The sequence below is a fragment of the Hypomesus nipponensis genome, chromosome 14 (genome assembly GCF_054491055.1).
Source record: "Hypomesus nipponensis isolate SF chromosome 14, ASM5449105v1, whole genome shotgun sequence".
NCBI classification, from domain to species: Eukaryota; Metazoa; Chordata; class Actinopteri; order Osmeriformes; family Osmeridae; genus Hypomesus; species Hypomesus nipponensis.
Window position 1 is genome coordinate 21495447 of NC_140374.1, and position 27054 is coordinate 21522500.

Below are 27054 nucleotides of genomic sequence, written 5' to 3' on the forward strand. Positions count from 1 at the left end.
AAGGACACAACGTCTTTTTGCACGGCCGGGAATTGAACCGTCAACCTTCTGATAAATAGCCCGATTCCCTAACCACTCAGCCATCAGACCCTCCTGAGTAGGGGATAATGGAGCACCAGTTGTGTGTACAGAGCCACAGTCTAGTGTCCTCAGAAAGGGAGGAGACCTACTTTAAAGCCTGACTCAGCTAAGCCCAGACTGCATCTTAATTGAACTACTAGTGCATAGAGTCATTAGCCTGGTCACGAAGGCTAGGCTCTCAAGGCTATTTGTTTTGCGTCGCTGTGTAGCAGAGCAGGTTAGCCAGTCTGCGGAGCGCTGACAGGCTGATGGGGGTTACAGCTGTATCTAATAGACAGGAGCAGTGAACAACTGCTGGTGTCAGGGAGAAAATGAGACGATATAAAGTTATAATAAGACACATTTGCAGCTCCAAAGGGTTTGACTGACACGTGTAGCTGCCAGTCACTCTGGCATGAGTCTCTGGTCCACACAGCAAACAGAAGCTCTCACTGCCCGGAGAGGCTTTCCATGCAACCCCATGTACTGTAATCTAGCATAGCGGTTTATGGAGAACAAATTAACAACGCCCTGCGTCAGAGGTCGGGGTTTAGGTTCACACACACAGCCGATCTGGTTCCCCGCAGTGAGAGGCGATCTGTGAGGGCAATGCCAAGTCATTCCTGGCATGCGGGAATGTCAGCGGTGGATATATACCAAGCAACCCACTGCATTCCCCCGGCTCTGACTGGCTGACAGACGGACGACACACGACACTCACTTGACAGTGCGTATGTGCCGGGGGGTGTGAGGTGAAATCAGCTGGAATATCACGTCCAGTCCCCGGTTCTGACCCAGCAGCGTCGCCGTGGAAACTGGAAGTAAACCAAAGAGGGTGGAGGTCAGCGTTAAGTGTTGTAGCTGCTGTTCCTGCCACAGGCTTAGAGGAGAGAGCTGTGCTGTTGTGTGTTTCTGAGGTGATCAGGGGTCACTGTTCCATGCACATAATGAACAATGTGTTGCATAGATAACAGGTATAGTATCACAAAATCTATATTTGTTATCGTCTCTGTAGTCTGTCTGTAGTACAAGACAGTTTCATGTGTCATCAAATAATAGCTTATTGATGAGGACTTCCTTTTAAGCTCCTTCCAAGCCCAAATCTAGGCCCCTCCCAGTCCCCAATACCAGTTTGTCTCCCTTACTAAGCTCCTCCCAGGTCAAAAATAATCAGGAAGTATTTCCAGAATACAGAAATTCCCCAGGGAGCCCCTAAACCAAGCATGGTGGATAGGATGCAGGGTTATTTACAGTCAAACTCATTGAGTCTTCATTGCATCGTAAAAGTGATCAGGTGTGACCCTGCCAGGCCCATATCACCAGAAGCTCAGGGCTCATGGAGCAGGCTGAGGGTAAATCTATCTAACCATAACTCAAACAGTATCATTACAGGAAACACACGGTCTTCAGATTATGTTGGATGCGTGTATGCGTGCGTGACAGTGTGTGTGTGTGCGTGTATGTGTGTGTGTCTGTGTGTGTGTGTGTGTGTGTGTGTGTAGCAGGCCTACCGGAGGAGCAGAACACCTGCAGCACCCAGACACAGGCTGCTGCTCTTCTGGCGTGAGCCTCGTTCTCCCTCAGCAGACTTAGAGTCAGCAGCACCGCCTCCGCCTCCTCTGCCTTCATCCCTATCCTGCGGTCTGACACACACACACACACACACACACGCGTATAAACACACACAACCACACAAAGAGACACAACACACACACAATATAACAAGATCCAGATTTACAAGTGACAGCAGACTGAAGTGCTGGCAGGGAGCACCTGTTGTAGACAGCTGAGAGGTCTCACAGAGCCACCCATGACTTGTTCTGCTCTGTCTTTGTTTGGTCTAAAAGTAGCTCTCTGCACAGTCACCCAATACCCTCAGTCCTCGTCGCCACCATGACAGCGTCCACACCGTGCACAACTGTGAGGTTAAAGCTGACAAACAACGACAACCACATGACTCATCCCTGAACGTTCCAGAAGACTCATCCCTGAACGTTCCACATGACTCATCCCTGAACGTTCCAGAAGACTCATCCCTGAACGTTCCACAAGACTCATCCCTGAACATTCCAGAAGACTCATCCCTGAACGTTCCAGAAGACTCATCCCTGAACGTTCCACAAGACTCATCCCTGAACGTTCCACAAGACTCTTTCCTGAACATTCCAGACGACTCATCCCTGAACGTTCCAGAAGACTCATCCCTGAACGTTCCACAAGACTCATCCCTGAACGTTCCACAAGACTCATCCCTGAACATTCCAGAAGACTCATTCCTGAACGTTCCAGAAGACTCATCCCTGAACGTTCCACATGACTCATCCCTGAACGTTCCACAAGACTCATCCCTGAACGTTCCACAAGACTCATCCCTGAACATTCCAGAAGACTCATCCCTGAACGTTCCAGAAGACTCTTCCCTGAACGTTCCACAAGACTCATCCCTGAACATTCCACAAGGTCGACAGCGGAACATTCCCTTGAAGAATCCACAAAGATGATGTTTTAAGTTCTTCTTCGTTAAAGGTTACATAACAGCTAGCTCAGAAGCAAGACTCAGTTACTTGCAGCCCTGGTCGATCAGAAGAGATCTGGTCTGTGTTGATAAGCCACAATGCAAAGTAACCACATCTTAGCTACCAGGAAAGGTAAACAATAACAGCTCAACTACAGTACAACAATAACATCTCAACTACAATATGACTTAGTCATTGCAGAAAAAACAACGTAATATCTTAAATGCAGCATCAAACTGTGTACGTAAGCAAACATTCAGATTCCTATCATGCCCCAGTCGTCTCCTAATACAGGAAGTGAAATCCTGGGAAGGAGGCCAGGTATCTGTCTGACAGATTTGTCACCCCCTGAAAAGCCCCACCTCAGTGATTTACCCCCTTAAGTAAGAGATGCTTCCTGTTCATACGCATAGTGACGTATTCGCAAAACTTGTTTAATCTTTTGTATTGTCCTCACGCACTGTACTAGGTGTTAGGCGCTTCCTCTAGTGATGGAGATCAGCTACTCAGACAGGTTGGTGATTTGACCTCTGACCCTTACTGTTGATCAGCCAGGGTGCAAACTTTGTGGATTCAGACAACTGCTGTAGAAGAATGAGTACGCTGTGTCTCCATGGCGGTGTGTTTCCATGGTGTCTCCACCATGTCTCCATGGTGATATGTCTCCATAGAGTGTCCATGATGATGTGTCTCCATGATGATGTGTCTCCATGGTGATGTGTCTCCATGGTGATGTGTCTCCATGGTGATGTGTCTCCATGGTGATGTGTCTCCATGATGATGTGTCTCCATGGTGATGGGTCTCCATGGTGATGTGTCTCCATGGTGATGGGTCTCCATGGTGATGGGTCTCCATGGTGATGGGTCTCCATGGTGATGTGTATCCTTTAAGGTACGCACTCACATCTGGTGGTACTGTTCAACAAGCTTCTGTTTCTGCCTGACCGTCCAAATCAAACTCACCCTAGTCTGATCTCACAGTACTGCATTCAAGCACACCTCATCTTCGATCCCACGTTTAGTGCATGCAAGGCAGGCTAACTCCACCCGTGTGTGCTGACCTCTGTGTCCGACCTTGCTGAGCAGGTGCAGGATGGGCAGCAGCAGAGTGTAGTTGGGGGAGCGCGTCCTGGCTGTGTTCACCAGCGCCCTCAGCAGACACTCACTGCCTCCCTTGGAGATCATGTAGAGAATACGCCGGTCTGTGCCTGCCAGGCCCACACACACACACACACACACATGAGTAGTTGTTCAACCTTGAAAAGTATAGATACACATTTAAAGTGTTTCTGTTAAAAGGTTGTGGGTGGGGGATTTGTATGACCAGGATTGATAACAGTAAGGGGTGAAGTGTGACGTTAACAGTGTTGGCAAACTCACCTGCAGAGAGCAGCTCATCCAGAACATTGAGGATGTTGAGAGTGCTCTCTATGTCACCTGCATTCTATCAAGAGAAGAAAGAGAGAGAGAAGGAGAAGGAGAGGAAGGGTGAGAGGGAGACCAGAGATCAGCAGAGCCAGTTCTCTTTCACACACAATCTCTCTCTCTCTCTCTCTCTCTCTCTCTCTCTCCCTCTCCCTCTCTCCCTCTCCCTCAGTCAGCTCTGCCCTACAGACTCTGATGTCACATTCTGCTGAATAATGAGGTGTCAAGATCGCAGGGGGCACCACAACTCAGGGTGTGAGTGTGTGTGTACTTGTTTTCATCTGTCTGTGTGTGTGTGAGAGAACAGAATGCCCCGCAACTCCATACCATGCTCTATGACCTCCAACCCCCCTTCACACACACACACCCTAAACATACACAAAGGGGGGACAGGGGGTGGGAGGACGGGGCAGAGGGGGGGTCAGGGCAGAGGGGGGGACAGGGCAGAGGGAGGGACAGGGCAGAGGGGGGACAGGGCAGAGGGAGGGGACAGGGTAGAGGGGGGACAGGGCAGAGGGGGGGACAGGGCAGAGGGAGGGACAGGGCAGAGGGGGGACAGGGCAGAGGGGGGACAGGGCAGAGGGGGGGACAGGGCAGAGGGAGGGACAGGGCAGAGGGAGGGGACAGGGCAGAGGGGGGGACAGGGCAGAGGGAGGGGACAGGGCAGAGGGAGGGACAGGGCAGAGGGGGGGACAGGGCAGAGGGAGGGGACAGGGCAGAGGGAGGGACAGGGTAGAGGGGGGGACAGGGCAGAGGGAGGGGACAGGGCAGAGGGAGGGGACAGGGCAGAGGGAGGGACAGGGCAGAGGGGGGGACAGGGCAGAGGGGGGGACAGGGCAGAGGGAGGGGACAGGGCAGAGGGGGGGACAGGGCAGAGGGGGGGACAGGGCAGAGGGAGGGGACAGGGTAGAGGGGGGGACAGGGCAGAGGGGGGGACAGGGCAGAGGGGGGGACAGGGCAGAGGGAGGGGACAGGGCAGAGGGAGGGACAGGGTAGAGGGGGGACAGGGCAGAGGGAGGGGACAGGGCAGAGGGAGGGGACAGGGCAGAGGGAGGGACAGGGCAGAGGGGGGACAGGGCAGAGGGGGGGACAGGGCAGAGGGAGGGGACAGGGCAGAGGGAGGGACAGGGCAGAGGGGGGGACAGGGCAGAGGGGGGGACAGGGCAGAGGGAGGGGACAGGGTAGAGGGGGGGACAGGGCAGAGGGGGGGACAGGGCAGAGGGAGGGGACAGGGCAGAGGGAGGGACAGGGTAGAGGGGGGACAGGGCAGAGGGAGGGGACAGGGCAGAGGGAGGGGACAGGGCAGAGGGAGGGACAGGGCAGAGGGGGGACAGGGCAGAGGGGGGGACAGGGCAGAGGGAGGGACAGGGCAGAGGGGGGGACAGGGCAGTGGTTAAAAGCAGCGCTCGATGACGGCTCATGGTGGGGGGCTGCTAATCCTCCGGAGGAGGGTCTACAGCTGGAACCTCCGGATACCCTCTCACATACACACACACACCACCAAACACACACCCTCACACACACACACCACCAAACACACACACTCCCCCACACAACCTCTCACACACACACACACCATCAAACACGCGCACACACCCTAACACACACACCCTCACACACACTTAGTCTTGCATAAAGAATTGAACCTGCAACTGCACCGTTGTTCAGACTACTGATGGCGGTAATCGTGGAGCTGTACACCGTGTCAGTTTCTCTTAACGTGAACCCACAGAGCAGCAGCTTGTAATTCCATCTCCTGAACTCAGCACATCTACAGTGAGAGATGGTTCCACTTTGACCCTTGTGAACCTTTGGGTCATTGTCAACCTTTGGGTCATTGTGACCCATCGTCGTGTTGCGACAGAAAATGCTTCACCTTATTTTTGCATTAGGTAAAGTTTGTTTAAACAGAAGTTTAAACAAACTTCTTTAACGTAGGAGGCAGGTCGGACCATCTGCCTGGTGCTCTGATGGGGGTCTCTGTCAGACAGGAAGTAGCTGTCAGACAGGAAGTAGCTGTCAGACAGGAAGTAGCTGTCAGACAGGAAGCAGCCGTAAACATGTTTACTCGTCCCGGGTGCTGGGAGAGGATTAAGCATTAAGCCCCAAGAGGCCGTGTTTTGCGCTGATTTTAGAACAGGTAAGGGGAGTTGTTAGGCACGATGCGAAGCGGAAAACCCCCTAACCTGTTGTAAAATCAGCGCAAAACACGGACTCGCGGGGCTTATTGCTTTTCTAAAACTGTTACAACAAATATTTGATATGGTTTCATAAATAAAAACAATTAGAAACAAAATTGTTTAATAATAAACCGTCATTCTTCCGCCACTACAAAGTATAGTTCCTACATAAATCGTTGCCACACAACAGCCAGATGGACACCTTTGCAGTGTTTTTTTTTTTGAAATATTCGATGCGCAGTCATTTGGAATGTTATGAGGACAACCTGTAAATTTATGCTGGATTTTACAACGGCATGGAACGCGATATGGCCAATCACAATCAAGGATGGGAACGACCAGTTTTCGAATGGGTATTAACTGCATTTAATGCAATCAACAAGAGTGAAAATGGATACACTGTCATACATACCAACACACACACGCGGGCACACACACAAACACTCTCTGGGCCCTATCTTGCATCCAGCGCAATTGACTTAGTCAACGACGCAAGTGTCATTCCTAGTTTGCACTCGACGCAAAGCCGACTTATCCCTCCACAGACGCACATCGAAATGACTGCGCTCCCGTGGGCGGTTCAGCGAAAAAGGAGGCGTGTTCAGGCGCAAACGTTCCCTGGTGCTATCTTGCGGTTTCCGAAAAACAATTCCGCCACTGACCAGGAAAAACGTGGTTTAAAGTCAATGGCATTATTCAGAAGCTATTTTAAGGGCGCCAACTTGGTCCGTGCGCACTGCTGGCGAGGCCAGGGTCTTCTTTCTGCGAAGCTATGTTACATTGTTTTGATTGATGGCGTGTTACATTTCTTCAATGATTATAAAAAGATTTTCATAAGAAATTTCTATGTATGTGAACTTTATTTGTAACAACTGTGGCAATTTCCTCCCATGACCGAAGCTAATTTGGTTAGGTTTCTTCTCCCATGCCCATCAGAATCAGAATTCGGTTTAGTCGCCTTGAAGCTTTTGTTACACAAATATGATTTACTGTGGCAGGAAGGTGCAAACAATAAACGGGTATAAATTAAGTACAAAAGTACATTAGTTAAACTAATGTAGAACCAAGACAATTTAACCAAACAATAACCAATTAACCAAACAATTTAAAAATAGGCTATAACAATTGAAAAAATAAAATATATGTATATATAATAATAATAATAATAATTTGAATGAACAGCATGAGCAGGCAATTTAGTGCAATGATAAAACTGCTCTGCCTTTCCCATACAATGTCATTTATCTATCTTTTACGGCTCTGACGGGAACGTCGGTCTCCTCCTGTGAACCTCCTGGCGTGCGCCTGGCAAATCCGCCATTATAATAGCAATTCGCCATGGAACAAGCGCTGCTCTTAAAGGGAATGTGAGATTATGCTCTGATTGGTTTATTGCACATTACACCCAAACCACACCCATTAGTAATGTAGCTACTTCAGACCAACCCTTTTTAGATTTGCGCCAGGCGCAAAGTCATTTATCCCGCCGGCAAAATAACAACCAATCTGAAGTCACGCCCACAAAGTTACTTGCGCTTTGCGTTTTGATACTTGCGTTTCAGATCGTCAAAATAGGGGGGCCTGTCTCTGTCTCTGTCTCTCTCTCTCTCTCTCTCTCTGTCTCTGTCTCTCTCTCTCTCTCTCTCTCTCTCTCTCTCTCTCTCTCTCTCTCTCTCTCTCTCTCTCTCTCTCTGTCTCTCTCTCTCTGTCTCTCTCTGTCTCTCTCTCTCTCTCTCTCTCTCTGTCTCTCTCTGTCTCTCTCTCTCCCTCTCTCTGTCTCTCTCTCTCTTTCTCTCTGTCTCTCTCTGTCTCTCTCACTCCCATTCAGCAGTAGAGTCTCTCTCTCTCTCTCTGTCTCTCTCACTCCCTTTCAGCAGTAGAGTCTCTCTCTCTCACTCCCATTCAGCAGTAGAGTCTCTCTCTCTCTCACTCCCATTCAGCAGTAGAGTCACTCTCTCTCTCACTCCCATTCAGCAGTAGAGTGTGTGCCTACCTGTAGAGTAGACAGCAGGACCTCCAGTCCGCTGGAGCTGGGACCTGCCATCACTGGACCAACTGGGTCTGAAGACACACACACACACACACACACACACACACAGAAGAACACACACACAGAGGCAAACACCCCAACATGAGTGACGTGGCCCAATTAGCTGTCACAAACAAAAGAAAACACAGCACCTCACGAACACACACACAAACACAAACACACACGAACACACACGAACACACACACACAATTGCACGATACACACACAGACGCACGCTTACTCCGACCTCCAGTAGCGGAGTGAAGCAGCAGGATCTCCAAGCAGGTCTCACTCTGAGCAAAGCTGTGTCAGGGCTGAGCCAGGGGACTAGACCGTCTGAACACTGAAACCCTAACCTCCCTTCCTTCACCATCCCTCCCCTCCCATACTCAATCCTCCCCTCCCTTCTCCATCCCTCTCCCCCCCCCCCCCCGCTGAGGGGAGGGGGCTCAGATGAGCCCCCTATATAAAGAGCCTGGACTGAAGGGATTAACACAAACAGTCGTCCCACAGTCTGACTGGGGAAACACGCGGCAAGGGCGTGTGAGTGTGTGTGTGTGCGTGTGTGTGTGTGCGTGTGCACATGTGTGTGTGCTGGGGTTGGGTATGAGACACACGTGTCTCTACATGTTTTTGTGTGTGTGTGTTTGAAGTTTGTTTTTGTGATTTGTGATGTGTGCGATACGCTATGGAGACACAGCACCATGGAAACAACATGGAGATACCATGGAACTTCAACACCAAAGCAACGCCATGGATTCGCGACTGAGACAACGTGTACAGTGAGACCAAACTTCACTACACATGTACCAACTGACATGCATGTGGAGAGTCAGCCGGTCTAACAGAGCCCTTCATCTCCCAGCTGTCTCCTATTAACCAACAAACTGCTTCTATTCATAGCTACGCTTCTAGGTTTGGAAAGCCGTCAGCAATTGGCTATATGAAAGCACACACACACAAAAGAAGTGGCACACAACTGGATATTCCAATGTGATTGGATGAGCTTGGTGGTTAGAGCATTAGACAGCAGATCAAGAGGTTGCAGGTTCAACTCCCCTTCCCCTTTACATTGCACTTTGGATGAAAGCTAAATGAATACCCTTGTGTTATATTCGGGTCACATGACCCATCAGTCATTGTGACCCAACGATGGATCGTTGTGAACCTTTGGGTCATGTGACCCGACGGCAACACAAGGGTTGAGAGGGCCTGGAGGGGATGGGACTCACACAGAAATAGACTGGTCTTTTTTTTCCATCTCTGCGTCTTTCGATCCATAGAGCGTTGCTAACCCTTTGTGGCTGAGTACAGCTCTCTGGGGTGGGCAGTGCTAACATGCCGCCCTGCAGGCTACAGTTACCACAGCATCAGCAGGACACAGGAAAGGTGAAGAGTCCTTTCCTCTGAAAGATAATCTGCCCTGCTATGCTCACACTGGGGAATCACACATCTCTGTGGGCCAGACCATTGGTCTAGAGGTGAGGGTGGGGAGGGGCCAGGAATCAGTTGGGGGTCTGGCTCCAAGCCCATAATGTCTCAAAACACACACACACACACGTCTCAGACACACACACAGAGGGTGACAAAGAGTCAGAAGGAGGAAGGGAGGCAGAAACAGACAGAGGCAGAGAGAGGCAGAGAAGCAGAGAGAGAGAGGCAGAGAGAGAGAGAGAAAGAGAGAGAGAGACAGAGAGAGAGTGAGAGAGAGAGAGACAGAGAGACAGAGGGGCAAAGTGACAAACAGACAGTATTGTAAAGTGAGTGCAGTGTCACAGTGGGGTAGTCACCATGTATTTGAGTGGGGCTGGGTGAGCGAGGTCTATTTATACAGGCAGGATTAGGAGAGGACGGACAGAAGAGGCCGTCCATCTGGTGTGCTGACAGCTTGCCAGAAGCCTCTGGACCTCCACTGTGAGGGCAGCATCACCAGGAGGTCTGTCTGGACCTCCACTGTGAGGGCAGCATCACCAGGAGGTCTGTCTGGACCTCCACTGTGAGGGCAGCATCACCAGGAGGTCTGTCTGGACCTCCACTGTGAGGGCAGCATCACCTGGAGGTCTGTCTGGACCTCCACTGTGAGGGCAGCATCACCAGGAGGTCACGACCCAGGCACGGCCAACGTGATTTATGAAAACAGACACAGAAAGACATCTTGGATATTCTCTCACGTTCGAAGACGCTGTGTCATTGGCTGTCTCACCGAAAGTTTCACTTCCTCTTCATTTCTCTTTCTCCACCAGCATTTCCTCTCTCTCTCTCTCTCTCTCTCTCTCTCTCTCTCTCTCTCCCCTCCCTCCCTCCCTCCCTCCCTCCCTCCCTCCCTCCCTCCCTCCCTCTCTCCCTCTCTCCCTCTCTCTCTCTCTCTCTCTCTCTCTCTCTCTCTCTCTCTCTCTCTCTCTCTCTCTCTCTCTCTCCAGATTTCTCTCCAGAGGCTTGTTGAGAGCTGTTTAACTGCCCGTGATGCAGAGATCTGCCACTCAGTCACAGAGAGTCAACGATGTTCACGTTGAAACACAAGAAGCTCTGCGTGGTCCTCAGATGCTCTACCTCTCACACCCAGGATCTTTACAGACCTGGCTGCACTGGGAGGGCGGGTTCAAAGAAAATCAAAACAAAAGGTATTTGTAGACCTCTTTTTTACAAGCAATGTCACAGAGGGCTTCACATGCGCACACAGAACTGCCCCTCAACCAACCTCAACCCTCAAGAAAGACAAGGAAAAACTCCCTGAAAAACTCACCAGAGGAGAAAAAATGGAAGAAACCTTAGGAGGAGGAATTCAGTGAGGGACCCCCTCCTCCAGAGACGGTTGGTGAAAGAGAGGTGCAGGGCTCATCATTTTTCTGCCACACACCGATAGGCTGCTGTTGAAGAAGTGGTGAAATATCTGTGCTCTGAGTGCATACGAATGTGAATGACGATGAAGTCAAGCTACAGTTTCAGACATTCTCCCAAGTTTGTATTTATAGATCTTTTGCTTTGGAAAGGGCGCATGTCTTTTTCAGGCCCCGTTTTATGCCTAACCCTAACGTTACATATGCGTTCCCTGAACTTTGAAAAGACACACCCCAAAGACAACGGATATCACACACAGAAACAGACACACGAAAAGACAAACATAGAACATAGAGACAGGCAGACAGGCAGACACACAGACAGGCTGATAGACAGACAGGCAGACACACAGACAGACGGACGGACGGACGGGCAGACAGACAGACAGGCAGACACACAGACAGGCTGACGGACAGACAGGCAGACACACAGACAGGCTGACGGACAGACAGACAGGCTGACAGACAGACAGACAGACAGACAGACGGACGGGCAGACAGACACAGGCTGACAGACAGACAGACAGGCAGGCAGGCAGGCAGGCAGGCAGGCAGGCAGGCAGGCAGGCAGGCAGGCAGGCAGGCAAGCAGACAGAGAAGGAAGGTGGAGAGACCTTTTGACTGCACTCCCCCCCCCTCCCAAGGAGTCAAGTCTAAACATAAACGACATGATATAGAGTTTCAGAAGGCTGGGTCCCAAATCACACCTGCTTGAGATTAAAGGCTTCATGCTGCTGTGATGGGGACTGTGCTGGGACCATCCATCCAGCACACGGGGCTTCATGCTGCTGTGATGGGGACTGTGCTGGGACCGGCCATCCAGCACACGGGGCTTCATGCTGCTGTGATGGGGACTGTGCTGGGACCAGCCATCCAGCACACGGGGCTTCATGCTGCTGTGATGGGGACTGTGCTGGGACCAGCCATCCAGCACACGGGGCTTCATGCTGCTGTGATGGGGACTGTGCTGGGACCAGCCATCCAGCACACGGGGCTTCATGCTGCTGTGATGGGGACTGTGCTTGGACCAGCCATCCAGCACACGGCCCCAGAGGGCAGAGAGCACATGGAAGAAACTGGGACCAGCCACATGCGTTTACGTGGATGCGAGTGCATGTGAGTGCGTGAGTGTGAGTGCGTGCGTGCCAGTGAGAGTGTCAGTGAGTGTCAGTTGATGTTTCAGCCAGGACCTACTGAACGCAGTCCCGCAACACCCCATCACAGACTCCCTCTAACCCTCCCCAGACTCCCCTAACAGGACAGTGTGTCCTGTAAAAGGCTTGTCCCTCATCTCTCTACTAATGTGAGAGAGAGAGCAGGGAGAGAGAGATAGAGAGGAGTGGAATGTGAGGGGAGGTGGGAAAGAGAGAGGAGAAGAGGGAAAAGGAGAGGGAAGAGGAGCAAGGACAGGAGAGGAGAGAGAGAAGAGGAGAGAGAGAGAAGAGGAGAGAAGAGGAGAGTGATAGGAGAGGAGGCTCCATCTTTCATCAGTAGGATGAACCCACCATGGAACCCACTAGGGACGACCATGACCCCATGAATAATCTGCTATTAATAAGAAACGATTTTACCCTGGAGTACAGTTACCCCTGTCATGGCCACCAGGTTGGCCAGCCCAGCAGTCATGCTGGCTAGCTTTACAAAGTAAGCTTCCTTAAGCCCTTGGACCTGAGAGACCATGGCCGCACATCCAAGAGCTCAGTCACATCTAAAAACAACCTGGCTGTTCCCTCCATGACACACTGCATGCCAACAGAGCACAGTTTCTTCTTCAAGATCAAACCATCTCCAATGTTCTTTCTTAAACCATTAAAAAAAGTATAGATTGATCTGTCCAGGTTAATTTGGTGGAGCAAAATGTTTTGCATAATGGGAGATATGGGAACGACAGACGACAGACACTCACAGAGACACACCCCAGTCAGTTAACAGAGGTGACTCAGTGTGATCCAGAAAGACAGGGCTGAATTATGACCCACACCTGTGAGACACACACCTCTCTCTCCCCCTTCCTCCTATCTCTCTCTCTCTCTCTCTCTCTCTCTCTCTCTCTCTCTCTCTCTCTCTGTCTCTCTCTCTCTCTCGCTCTCGCTCTCTTGCTCACTTTCTCCTTCCATCCCTCCCTCTCTCCCTCTCTCCCTCCCCCCCCCCTCTCTCTCTCCCTCTCTCCCCCCCTCTCTCCCTCTCTCCTCTCCCCCCCTCTCTCTCCCTCTCTCCCCTTCTCTCCCCCCTCTCTCCTCTCCCCCTCCTCCCCTTCATCCTCCCTCTCTCTCTCCCCCTTCTTCCTCTCTCTCTCTCTCTCTCTCTCTCTCTATCTCTCTCTCTCTCTTTCTCCGTGTGTTATTAAATATTCAGATAAATAAGTTAACAAGCTCATCAACATTCTCTGTCTGTCCCTTCATCATGTCACTGTTTCATCATCCATGTGTCTCTGTTCATCCCCTCTCTCTCCCTATTCCTTCATCCTCTATGTCTCTCTCTCTCTCTGACACGTTTACTCTTTGTTTCTCTGTATTAAGCTCTTCCTGTTTCTTATATCTTATATGCATGAACACCAACCACATAGACGCACGCAAGCACCAGATACAGCACGGAATGGACGCACAGTGATATGACTTCCAGCCCCCTCAGCACACAAACTTAGACACACACGCACACACACACTACTCAGTGTCGTCTACACACACACACACGCACACACACACTACTCAGTGTCGTCTACACACACACACACGCACACACACACTCCTCAGTGTCGTCTACACACACACACACGCGCACACACACTCCTCAGTGTAGTCTACACACACAGGGTAATAAGGGGAACACCTCCTTATAGCAACACTGCTGTTGAACAGCGTCTCCTTTTCTCAGAGCAGATTCAGGAACACAACCCAAGCAACAGGTGTCACACTAAAATATGTCCCTGAAATTAGATTATCTGAGGCCTCTGTAATGGGGAAACCTTAGATACTATTCTCACAGGAACTGCTGCTGATGTGTGTGGGGGGGTGTGAACATTTAGTAATTTAAATAGGTGCCTATAGATAGATAAACCACACATGCTGAAATTAACAGTAGTGAACACATCAGGTAGATGATCTAGTCAGGCTTCTTTTTGTGGTGGAATAATAGACAACAAAAAGACAGTTATTTTGGTCTAATGGTGTTTGCAGCTGTGGTGTGATGTGAGTTTGAAGCGGATTTAAGGTTGGTTAGTGATTTAAGGTTTATCATTTTATTTTATTTTATTTTATAGAAGCAACCAGGAATGTTTGCCTTCATTTCTTCATTCATTTCTACAGAAGATGTCGAGCAAGTAAGCCTAACAAGCTTGATCCTGGCTGGATAGCATTGCAATTTCCTATTTAAGATAGATAAAAAGAGAGAAAATACTTAAAAGTAAAAGCTTATTTACTTTTTCCAGATGTTAATTTGAATATTGTTATCAGATCTACTGTACAGGCCTGCAGTATATGCACTTTGTTGGTTTGGATTGAATCAACTGCCTCATAAATCAAATGGAAAAACATATTTAAAACAGAAGAAGCCAAGCAGAGATCAATACTCGCCTTATCTCCTTAGAGAGCTCTAGTGTCCTGACGGCATGAAAGCATGTGATTGTAGCTACTGCAGAAGGCTGGAAGCAAAAACATCAGTAACACCCTGCACATGGGAACCCAGAGTTCCTGTGTGAACAGGAATACGCACACTGCAGGTCCTCAGAGTACAGGAACCATGTTCATGACATGAGCTGTGTCGAGGGTAGCCCTTGTGGCGGGCCGGGAGCTCCCCCTCTCCGCGCCTGCAGATCCTCACTCTGAGGAGGCTTACAGACGAGGGAGGGCATGCCAGCAGTGGGATTACACTGCTACATTCAAGACGGGCTTACCGCGGCACGCGTGGCTCCCCAGCTCCCTGAGGGTCCCGTTCCAAGTGAAGTTACTGCATCTGCCCGCGCTGAACATGACTTCCCTCTGCTCTGCTGTGGCTTGTGCTCTGCGTGTCTCTGCTACTCTCTGTGTCCAGGCAACACAGGGATACACTTTTAAAAAAAGTTTATGGGGTGGGAGGGAAAAGTGTGGGAACTTTTCCTCCGTGTGTGCACGTTTGTGTGTGTGTGAGAGTAAGAAAGCGAGAGAGTGGACCCCCCCCCACAGAGTTGTTAGTGTTGGGACGCACCTGGCGTGTTTTTCAAAACGCCCTTGTGCTGTAGCTCTTCCCATTGGACGACAGCCCAAATGTCAGCTATTCCCACAGAGGATCTGAGTGAACTGCAAGCTGTGTGGAAGTAAATCACAGCGTTGTTCTGTCAACAGGGCCCTACCTTCAGACCTCGGCAGTGAAGCCCCCCCAGGAAACATCTCCTCAGACATGAGGAGTCTACGAGGGTGTGTGTCTTTAAGGGGGGGGTGTTTGTGTGTGCTTGCCAGAGACTGTGCGTGTGCATGTGTATGTATGCATGCAAGTGTGTGTGTGTCTGCCTGCAAGAGAAACACACAGAGAGAGAGAGAGAGAGAGAGAGAGAGAGAGAGAGAGTGCAGAGTGCAGTGTGTGAGTTGTCCACACATTCGTGTTCATTTGTCTTTGGAGAGATTCCAGAGCCTGTGCAGTTCCTTACACACACGCACAAATAGTAGGGAGTGAAAATAGCAATGCATGCACTCACACTCACACGTTTCCTTTGAACTGCAGCCGAACCGCAGTGATAGGAATGAATCAGTCTGGACAAACTCCTTTATTGGCGGAAACACTGAACACACAATCAAAGGAGAGATAGCGGTGGCTAACTTGTTTAAGATGAGACCTGCGTGTGTGTCTGGGTCGAGGGTGGGGGGGCACTGGGTCGAGGGTGGGGGGGCACTGGGTCGAGGGTGGGGGGGCACTGGGTTGAGGGTGGGGGGGCACTGGGTCGAGGGTGGGGGGGCACTGGGTCGAGGGTGGGGGGGCACTCTCTCACTTCTACAAGGACAAGAGCAAGAAAAAGACAGAAAGAAAGAGAAACAGAGAGAGGCAAGTCAAAGCCACATGTCTCCGCCGCTGCAGGAGGTCTCTGGAGGCAGAACAGGGTGCCAGTAGACAAGCAGAGATTTATGACCATCTGGCAGAACTTTAGTTCTGTTAATGAACACTTTACATCCTCAGAGTGACTGGTGGCAGAGCAAGCCAGGAGGAGGCATGTGTCTCACGTCTAAATATAACTACATATTTATAGATATCAATACCTATATATCACCCTCACATCCTCAGCTTGAATCATTGCGACGCAGTGGCACTGTGACAGTACAAGCCTTTGATCTTTCAAAGGAATCATCCAACACCTTCTGTTTCGACCCCTCCCCATCTTCTTTTGGGCAAAGATCACGACCTGGCTTCTTATTGGAGAAGATCATGACCTCAATTCTAATGGACCAATCATGATCAGGTTTCTAATGGGACAAGATGCTGACCTGGAAGATCATAAGGTTTGGAAAACTCCAGGTCTGGGTCCTGGTCTGCATGTCCACCCAAGGTACTGTACAACCTGTGTATGTGTATCTATGTCCACCCAAGGTACTGTACAACCTGTGTATGTGTATCTATGTCCACCCAAGGTACTGTACAACCTGTGTATGTGTATCTATGTCCACCCAAGTTGCTCTCTGTCTGTTCACCCACAGGTTGTTACACCTGTGGATGCCCAGCTGAGGTGCTCTCTGACTCTAGCGTGAAACGGGACGATCAAAGCCAGGCTCTGCTGTCAGGGTCATGTTTCCCCCTCTCAACCTCAGGACTCTGAGGTCTGTTAGCCGTGCCTGCTACCAGGAACACGCTAGACACACACTGGACACACACTAGACACACTGGACACACGCTAGACACACACTAGACACACACTAGACACACTAGACACACGCTAGACACACTGGACACACACTAGACACACGCTAGACACACACGACACACACTAGACACACTGGACACACGCTAGACACACGCTAGACACACTGGACACACGCTAGACACACACGACACACACTAGACACACGCTCGACACACGCTAGACACACGCTAGACACACACTGGACTAGCTAGCTTTCTCTCAGCAGGGTCTGGGTTCATGTGAACCATCTTCCAGCATATTCACCCAGGCTCTCTCTCTCTCTCTCTCTCTCTTTCTCAGTCTCCCATTCTGTCAGTCTCACCCACAGATATGATGTTGCTTCTGCATTGTGTCTTGTAAACACTGACTGTTCCTTGATATAATCCACAGTACTGTGTAATTGGAAGTCTACACGTCCAAGATTATCTGCTGAATGGACTAGGTGGACTTTTTGTTTGTGGCTTTGGATAAAAGCATTTGCTAAATGAATAAATATAGATTCCTGCCCAGGCCATATTAATAAATCCTGTGTGTGTGTGTGTGTGTGTGTGTGTGCGCCGCTTGATCCCAGCAGCCTCCAGGCCCTGTGTCCTTATGTTGTCTGTGAGTGTGTGTGCATTGGTGTGTGATACAACATGTGTGTGTGCTGATTTCTGCTTTGCTAGTGTCTACCTCGCTGGTCTCTACCTTGCTGGTCTCTACCTCACTGGTCTCTACCTCGCTGGTCTCTACCTCGCTGGTCTCTACCTTGCTGGTCTCTACCTCACTGGTCTCTACCTCGCTGGTCTCTACCTCGCTGGTCTCTACCTTGCTGGTCTCTACCTCACTGGTCTCTACCTCACTGGTCTCTACCTTGCTGGTCTCTACCTCACTAGTCTCTACCTCGCTGGTCTCTACCTCGCTGGTCTCTACCTCACTGGTCTCTGCTCCACTTGTCTCTCCTCTGGTCTGCACTTTACTGATATACTTTTCTGGTCTCCGGTCTCTACTCTTTATGTATGTTCTTGCTGGTCTCTGCTCTGCGTGTGTGTCCTTGCTGGTCTCTGCTTTGTGTTTTTTTTCTCTACTGGTCTCTACTTGGTTTGTCTCTGCTTTGCTGGTCTCTACTGTGTGGGGCTTTACTCTGTTGGTTTACTTTGCTGGTCTCCACTATACTGGTCTTTGGTCTCTACTTGGTTGGGTTTGGCTCTGGGCCCTGATGATCTGTCCATCACAGAGGCAGTAATGTGAGCGATGGGCCCAACACTGGCCTGGCATGCTGAGCATGTCTGAAATAGCATTTTCCATCAGGCATGAGGAGACTGCTGTGAAACTCTAGCGCTCTCCAGGCACAGGTCCCACTCTCCACTGGCACCCTGCTACACTCCTCCTCTGCTCCCCACATCAATGCTCTTCACACACAAATCAAATCAAATCAAATCAAATTTATTTGTATAGCCCTTTTTACACGCAAGCATGTCACAGAGGGCTTCACATACGCCCATAGAACTGCCCCTCAACCAACCTAAACCCTCAAGGAAGACAAGGAAAAACTCCCAGAAAAACTCCCAACGGGAGAAAAAATGGAAGAAACCTTGGGAGGAGCAATTCAGAGAGGGATCCCCTCCTCCAGAGACGGTTGGCAAGAGAGAGGAGCAGAACACAAGCTAAACATAGTCATACAGTGTCAATGGGTTTTGAAACACCAAAAATCCATTGTTCGGCTTTATAGACGTTGGATGGGACCTGGAAACTCGCTGTTGGCCGTCACGGAGGCTGGTTTCCGGTTGACGACCTGGTCCAGCGTTCGTAGACCGACGACCAGGCAGGTCCCCCACACACACAGAACCCCCACCTCCCCTGCCACCACTAACACATATACACTTATACACACATTCTCTCTGTGTATCTCTCTATCTCTCACGCACACACATAAACACCACTACTCAATGGGGACAGGTGAACACCCACTGGCTTCAAGACCAGTTGAATCACAGACACTAGCTTTCAAATCAGCTAATCACTCACTAATGGAAAGGTCGAAATTGTCCATATTATACAGACCAAAACACCATTTGATAGCAGTACAGTTGTGAGAACATGAGTAAACTAGCTAGTGGTGTGTTCAGGTTCAAAGGTCAAAGAGAGTAGAGAACCAGTAGAATGTTGGAACTGAGGAACAGAAGCTGAGGACTTATTGGATTCCTCCAGTAGATTCTAAACTGTCATCTCTATCTTGAGGTCACATTTCCCACATGGCTGAATTTTTACAATGTAAACTAAATGCCTGGGTAATGGCTATTCAATACCGGTTATCAGGTTTATATCCATACCCACTTACACCAGGGCACAGAGGCAGCAACCGCCTGGATACTCGCACCTTCTTCCTCCGCTTACCAGCCGAAAGACTGATGGCTGGATCAGATGGTGTTTGTTCAGCTCGCCTCTCGCTAGTTCTGTCAGCAGGTGTTCTGGAGCTGTGAGGAACTGGAGACGAGACTCTGAAGGAGGCTGGAGTCAGGTCTGGGAAGGACATTGGCTCACCATGGGTCCTGGCTTGTCTCCACACACGCACAGGGGATTTGCAGGGTACTAAACACGCTAGCACACAAGCAGACTAATGATGGGGCTTACGTGTGATATACTGAATGAGAGGGGCAGGGGACCCACGCTGAGGTATGGAGCCTAGAGTGAGACAGGTGGGTCTCAGAGGAGCGGTTCTCCAGACCGTACAGGAGATATCTCTCTGTCATTCCCCGTCCTTGCCAGTCACTGGAGTTCTGAGACGACTGAAAGGAAAGATCTAAAGCGATTTGTGGATCATTTAAAGCGAAGCATCTTCCTCTTGCACAAAGTTATCCCTTCCCTTTCATTGAACTCCAATACGTTACTGGCGTGCAAAAACCCCAAATATCTCACCACCTCACACTTGCTTTGGTTAACCGCTGAGCTCCACACGACCAGCTAGAAGCCTTGCCATAGCAAGAACAGAGGCCAGAGAGGCAGAAACCTTGCGTTTACAAAGAGCCGTTTATGATACATTCATGTATGTAGATGGTACACGTGGCGCCAGCTCACAGTGTGTTCCAGACACGTTACTCAGTTTCACTCCCTGATATCTATATATGGATCTAACACCTGCACCTCCCAACACTTCCCTGCTTCTCTCTCTGGGACCCAGACCCACTCAGCACCTCTCTCTGAAACACAGAGTCCATCCCCAATGCACACAGGAGGTCTGGAGTAGACAGAAGGTCGAGCGCTGGCAGGCAGGCTAGAGCAAGCACAAAGTCCAGTGCCGATGAATGTATTACTTTGTCCCCCACATCTTGGAAATATGAAACATCAAGACTACAGTCTATGCAGTCGTGTGTCCATCCTTCTCAGAGATAGAGAGAAAATACACACATCCTATACTCAAGTAGAAGTACAGATACTCATGTTTAAAAAGTTGAAGTGCTGACTACACCTTTTACAGTAACTCAAGTTAAGGCTTAGGGAGAGGAGAGGAGCGAGGAGGAGAACAGAGAAGCCTAAAACACATAAATTAAAGCAGAGTTCAGTAGAGTAGGCCCAGGGCCGGCCCACCCAATAAACAAACTAAACATTTGTTTAGCCCACAACCAATTGCGGGGCCCCAAAAATATGTATACAAAAAAATAAGGGCCCCCTATACTATTTTTGTTTAGGGCCCCTAAAACCCTTGGGCCAGCCCTGAGTAGACCTATAGTAGAGTCCTAATCAAATCAAATGTATTTGTAAAGCCCTTTTTACACGCAAGCATGTCACAGAGGGCTTCACATACGCCCATAGAACTGCCCCTCAACCAACCTAAACCCTCAAGGAAGACAAGGAAAAACTCCCTGAAAAACTCCCAACGGGAGAAAAAATGGAAGAAACCTTGGGAGGAGCAATTCAGAGAGGGATCCCCTCCTCTAGAGACGGTTGGTGAGAGAGAGGAGCAGAACACAGGCTTAACATAGTCATACAATGTCAATGGGTTTTGATCAACCCAATCAAATACTCATCAATGACGGATGGAGCAAGTTTCCTTCTGCCTTGCTCCATGGAAGCTTCGTAGACTTACGTTTGTTGTGCGGCGTGATAGTCAGGACATAAAAGAAGGCGTGCAATGCAAAGAAATAATATTGATCATGCCACATAAAGATTTAAACTAAAGTCAAGCCTAGCTGTGAAATGTAAAAAGTATTTCTACTACTTGCATTTTACAGATATGTGTGTAATAAATGTAAAGAGTGAAAGTAAACATTTGTAAAATAAAAAAATGTTATAAGTAAAGTATTGATACCAGAAAAATCTGGTCTGCAGATGCATGTTTTAGAGCCTTATGTTAAAGTAACCCAAATTGTAAAACTGTCAAATCTGGGCATCAGAGAGACTATTAATGATCTGATCTGTGAGTCGTTATCTAGCATACTGGCGTGAAAACCGATGTTTTTGATGTCTGTTGGTGTTAACCCGTTGGGACTATCGTGTGTGCATTTAGTGAAGATAGGTTTGGTTTTAAAGCTGACATCAAAGAGGTTTGGTTAGCACACTGCTGACAAATCAATGTTTTCTTTTGATGAGGAATGCCAGAATAATCCACAACAGCATTGCGAACACCGTACGTTTTGGGAACTGCGTTTCTCTACTGCCCTCTAGCGGTGTGCACGTGGTACTCATTTGATAGATTGGAGGTTATGGTACGAGTGTTCACAACGGTGTTCTAACATTTTATCCTACCTGTCTCATTTTCCTACCAATACTTGACTGCACAAGGCAAAACGTTGGGGGTTGGCTTTGCCCTACAGCAGGAACATTTGACAAGATAGCACAAGGATGCAGTTGAATAAAGATTTCAGAAGTGTTTCTATGGTGACTCATAAACGCCTAATTTCTTTACGCAAGTAATGCCTAAAACATGATCGTTCACGTCCATGTCAAAGAACATTTGCCAACATAAACTAACTCGTGTCAAGACATACCCATGCCTGATTATTCAATTTTTCAATCCCAAAGCAAAAAGATGCTTGAAAACGTTTTGAATTGTTTTATTAGCTCGATGAGATCATATATGTCCATTAGATGGCGCTCTACAGTTAGTAATCATCACTATGGCCATATCTTGATTTTGAAGACAACAGCGGGGAATCACACATCTAATGATATGCCACTATCCTCAAACTAGGCACAGCACCTGCGTTCATGCTGCTATCTAGCCAGGGAAAACAAGGTGAGTTATGAATCAAGCAAGCGATCTATTAGGAGCTTCAGTCAGGACTGAGTAGCATAGTTGAAGAATGTACACTTGTTGACTTAATTACACCATATTGTTTATTTAACAGTATGGTTAGAATGAAAATGGGAAAATTGTTACAGTCAATGGAGTAATGTGCTTTTGTTTTGTTGTCGCCCCCCCCCCCCCCCCCTCCAAAAAAAAAAGAGCAGCGCCCAAGCGTTTGATTGGTTTATAATTTGTCCGAACGAACGCCCATGTCGAAGAGATCTCTATTCAGATTGGTGGTTTGTCAGACTCCAGTAAAAGTCTCTCACAGGATTGGTTTAGGAAAACGTCAATTGCTTTCAACGACACGCCAGTGGATGTTCGATCTTTTTTCTGTTTTCTTCAGATTGAAGAAACCCAGTAATAGATACAGATGAAAGCCAAGGACTTCTACAATTTAAAGTGAAATTATGTTTTTACCCGTCGGGCAGAAAAGTTTTACTCATTGGATTAATTTGTATTTATCCTATTAGAATTTATGTAAGTATTCTACCTTTCGTTGTTAAAGTTATGTTTAATTGAGAATTCAAGTGTTTCCTAGCGCTTATAGTACTAGTTGGAAATCTATACAACCAAGTCAAGGGGGAAACAAATTAAGCAAACAAAATATGTTGTCAAAACAACATTTAACATTCCTACACTAGTCCACTTGGTGCTTCCTTCCGTCGAGTTCCTTGAAATAGTTGGTTCTATAGACTCGTGTTTTATGTAGATATGCTTGGTTAGCTTCCATGCTAAGCTAATATTAGTTGCAGCGCCGTCTCTGCTGTAGGAAGTGAGCTAGCTTTTCAAGCAAGAAGGTAAAGCAGTGAGTCAGACTCGGGTTATTGTATGAGCATACCAGTCCTGTATGTAGCAATTGAACAACTACTAACGTGGGCTGCGCTCTACAACACTTCTTTGTCCCGTGGAAGCGTGTTTGCTTACATCCACTAACGTTAGCTAGAAGAACATCCTTGCAATGAACTCATACCCAAGTGCTCACGGGTCCCCGGTGTATTGGAATGCTGATCGTAATAATTGTGAGGAATGTCTCTCCAGCCTTATTGCCCTTAATGAAAAACCACTAACTATATGACAGACAGCTGTCGGTGCGTTCCTCCTTTGAACATGTTTTAACATTTTGTTTGATCGTATCTGTTTGCAGTTGAGGGGAGGGGATTTAGACGCGGTAGGAGGCGGATAAACACGGGCTTCTGGCAAACAGCCCTCTTACAGAGACGATATTGGCGTATACATAATATGTATCCGGCGGATGAGGAATGTATGTGGTTAAATGAAAAGGTCTATAGTGATGGCTATGAAGTGATACGGCTTTGAACAGTCATGTCTAGTTAGTAAGACGACGGTCATGTAGTACTGGCTGACCGGCAGTGAAACGCATGTTTATTTTATAACAGCATGCTAACTGACATGCTGCTGACTGTTAATTAACAGCGTTATAACCAGGGAATTACCAGTGACAGCATAGTTTTCTTAGTACTAGAATTGTAATAAAACTATTTGACCAGTATTGAATTCATTTTAAAGAGATGTGCCACGAGTCCAGAATTTAATTATCAAGAGTTCTAGAATGGCTCGGATTCTGTAATCGATCAAAGGCTTCTTAATGCTGTTATTCTAACCATCCTTCCTCTCCCTGTGCTCCTGTGAGACTAGTGTGGCAAAGTGGCCAGCCTTCGCCTTATTCTTCGCCTGCTATAAAGAATGAAATTACCTCTAATTCCTTCTCAGTCTGGCTTTCTCGTCCACACCCCTTCCCTCCCTCCGGGCCAGGCTAATCTAAGAGCTGCCTCATAGAAAGCTTGATGTGTGAGTGTAAGGACCACACACAGCCTCAATGTCTGCCTTCCCCATCATCAGGATCACCCATGTCCTGGCAGGGCACATGTGCGGACAACAGATCCGTTCTCCTTGTTTTAATGTTGGGTACACCTGGATTATTTTCGGAGGAAGGAAGGCCCGTGAGAGCAGGGTGAGAACACGCCGACTCCATGCAGATAGACCACCTGAGCACAGAACAGGCCTTGTGCGAATCGAAACCTAGGAACTTGAACTACTTGCTGTGAGGAGGCAGTGCAAGGGACTGAACACACACACACACCGTGACACACACACCCTCACCATGACACACACACACACCGTGACACACACACCCTCACCATGACACACACACACACCATGACACACACACACACCATGACACACACACACACAGTGACACACACACACACCGTGACACACACACACCGTGACATACACACACACACCGTGACATACACACCATGACACACACCCTCACCATAACACACACACACACCATGAATCACACACCCTCACCATGACACACACACACACCGTGACACACACACACACATCGTGACACACACACACACCATGACACACACACCCTCACCATGACACACACACACACCGTGACACACACACACACACACACCGTGACACACACACCCTCACCATGACACACACACCGTGACACACACGGTTCTTGTCGCCAGTCTAAGCACTACCAGTGGAATACCAACGGGCCTGTTGAATGGACCCTGGAAAGCCATCAGTCAAAGGGGCTGGCCCCTCTCTCCAGCCCAGCAGGCAGAGCAGCAGAGCAGGCCGAGCAGCAGAGCTTTGTGTGCAGGTTGCCAGGAGCTAACGAGGCTAGGCTAATTAGGAGCTGCCTTTCAGTGCTGCTGTAGCACCATGGAGGCAGAGGTTTGTTTGGCCCTGGATGGAGGCTGGTGCTCAGGAAGCACAGGTCTGGAATGACAGAGTCTGGACAGGAAGGAAGTGTGCAGTCACCTGTTTGAATTAATAATGTTGAGTTTAACCTCCTTCTTCCTACCCTAAATATTCTTTATACAAGTTATGGTCTAACACCCACTCCTTTTATTAACTTCCTTCTCTCACTCCAACCCCAAAATACGTATTTATGATGTTCCCCACCTACCCCCCCTGTCTCAGACGCCAGCCATCCACCCAGCCTGCAGGGGGCACCGTGAAGGGGGCACTGTGCAGGGGGCACCGTGCAGGGGACATGCAGAACTCCCCCCACATCCTCACTGTCAGTGCCTGTGCCTGGGTCAGCAGCTTGTGCCGGCGTAAGTGGTGCTACGAGACGACCGTCTCAACTCTCCAGCCCACCCCCCCCCCCCCCCCCCACCCACTTGACATAAATCAGACCCAAAGTATCCTACCCCTCCCCCAGCCACCCGTGTTCTCAACCCCCCGCAAAACCATGAACCCCCCCCCCCCCTCTCTCTATTTGCACGGTTTGTTATGTGCACCGTCTATTGTGACTGACTGCTCCCCCTCCTCCCCTGCATTGTGGTTCCTGTCAGCCAGACATTGTGGTTCCTCTCCCAGCCAGCTGATGTGTGCCTGCCTGCAGCCCTCTCGCCCCCCCGCCCTCCCTGCCCCCCCCTGCCTTCCCCTCCCACACCCCCAGACTGTTCACCCTGAACTGCATGTCAGCACATTCACACACACACACACAGATATGCACACACATATACACACACACACACAGACAAACACAGTCAACACAATACCATGACGTTGTTTTGCTGAAACAGGGTTTTTATAATCTCTTTGTTGTCTGGTGTTTGTTTCCCTTACAATAGCCTGCAGTCAAAAGAAATCAATGGTGCATGTTGTGGGTATGACCCAGGGCAGAAGCCCTGGCCTGGGTTTGGAACACCAGGGTGCCCCTTCTCAGTTACAGTCTCACAGTTGGATGAAATGCCCACTTGCCTGATATCAAAATGGCCTCGCTAATTGAATGCTGGGCCTAATCTAATGGGTGGTTGAACGAGAGGTTTGTATGGATGCCTGTTGACTCTGTTGTGGGAAATGAGCTTGACCCATTAGCAGGCTGATTCCATGAGTATCAATTTAATCCAGCAATGCTAGATGGCTGAGTGTGATACTGGCTGAATGCTCCAGCAAAATTGCATGTTCATATAAAGATGTTATCCCCCTGTTGAACCCACTGTCTTCGTGACGGAGAGTGAGATGAAAGTTACAGCAGCTTCTGCTAATAAATGCCTACTTTGATCACCCGCCATGAATCCCTATTGACAACTTCAGATGGGATCTCTATCTAGAGGGAAAACTAGGCTGGATCAAAGACTTAGTTTTATATTTAGGGTGTCAGTTGGCCGAGCGGTTAGGGAATCGGGCTAGTAATCAGAACGTTGCTGGTTTGATTCCTGGCCGTGCCAAAGGACGTTGTGTCCTTGGGCAAGGCACTTCACCCTATTTGCCTCAGGGGGGAATGTCCCTGTAAGTCGCTCTGGGTAAGAGCGTCTGCTAAATGACTAAATGTACATTGTCATTTTTTTCCCCTTTCTTTGTTCCATTGTTTCCCCAGTTGGAGAGATTGGGACGGGTGACACCTTGGAGATCCCAGAAGCCATGTCAGTGAGCGTCCACGAGAACCGCAAGTCCCGGACCAGCACAGGGTCCATGAACATCTCTCTGTTCCACAAGCCCTCGCACCCGGACAGCGTCCTCACCCACCTCAACACGCTCCGCAAGCAGTGCATGTTCACGGACGTGACGCTGTGGGCGGGGGAGCGCTCCTTCCCCTGCCACCGCGCCGTGCTGGCCGCCTGTAGCCGCTACTTCGAGGCCATGTTCAGCGGCGGCTTGCGGGAAAGCGTGGACAGCGACGTCAACTTCCGGGACAGCGTCCACCCAGAGGTGCTGGAGCTGCTGCTGGACTTTGCCTACTCGTCGCGCATCATCATCAACGAGGAGAACGCTGAGTCGCTCCTGGAGGCCGGGGACATGCTGCAGTTCCACGACATCCGCGACGCGGCGGCCGAGTTCCTGGAGAAGAACCTCCACTCCTCCAACTG

General features: G+C 49.3%; 2 protein-coding genes across 3 annotated transcripts in view; one reads left to right on the forward strand and one right to left on the reverse strand.

Moving 5' to 3' along the window:
• agbl1 (AGBL carboxypeptidase 1) overlaps nucleotides 1–15054 on the reverse strand; it is a 51906-nt gene extending 36852 nt beyond the window's left edge. Inside the window, 6 exon segments of the mRNA XM_084673193.1 lie at nucleotides 782–875; nucleotides 1572–1703; nucleotides 3638–3784; nucleotides 3957–4020; nucleotides 8175–8242; nucleotides 14941–15054. Coding sequence (XP_084529319.1) covers nucleotides 782–875; nucleotides 1572–1703; nucleotides 3638–3784; nucleotides 3957–4020; nucleotides 8175–8242; nucleotides 14941–15016 — 581 coding nt within the window. The 5' untranslated portion in view covers nucleotides 15017–15054.
• A 7023-nt stretch (nucleotides 15055–22077) lies between these two features.
• The window catches only part of enc2 (ectodermal-neural cortex 2), a 14223-nt gene continuing 9246 nt past the window's right edge, over nucleotides 22078–27054 (forward strand). The window contains exons 1-2 of one of the 2 annotated variants that reach the window (XM_084672570.1): nucleotides 22078–22126; nucleotides 26565–27054. The exon at nucleotides 26565–27054 is cut by the window's right edge and continues 1343 nt beyond it. In XM_084672570.1, coding sequence (XP_084528696.1) covers nucleotides 22099–22126; nucleotides 26565–27054 — 518 coding nt within the window. In that variant the 5' untranslated portion in view covers nucleotides 22078–22098. Of the gene's footprint in view, nucleotides 22127–22344; nucleotides 22658–26564 lie in introns of those variants that run through there. The other variant, XM_084672571.1, reaches the window with a different exon arrangement.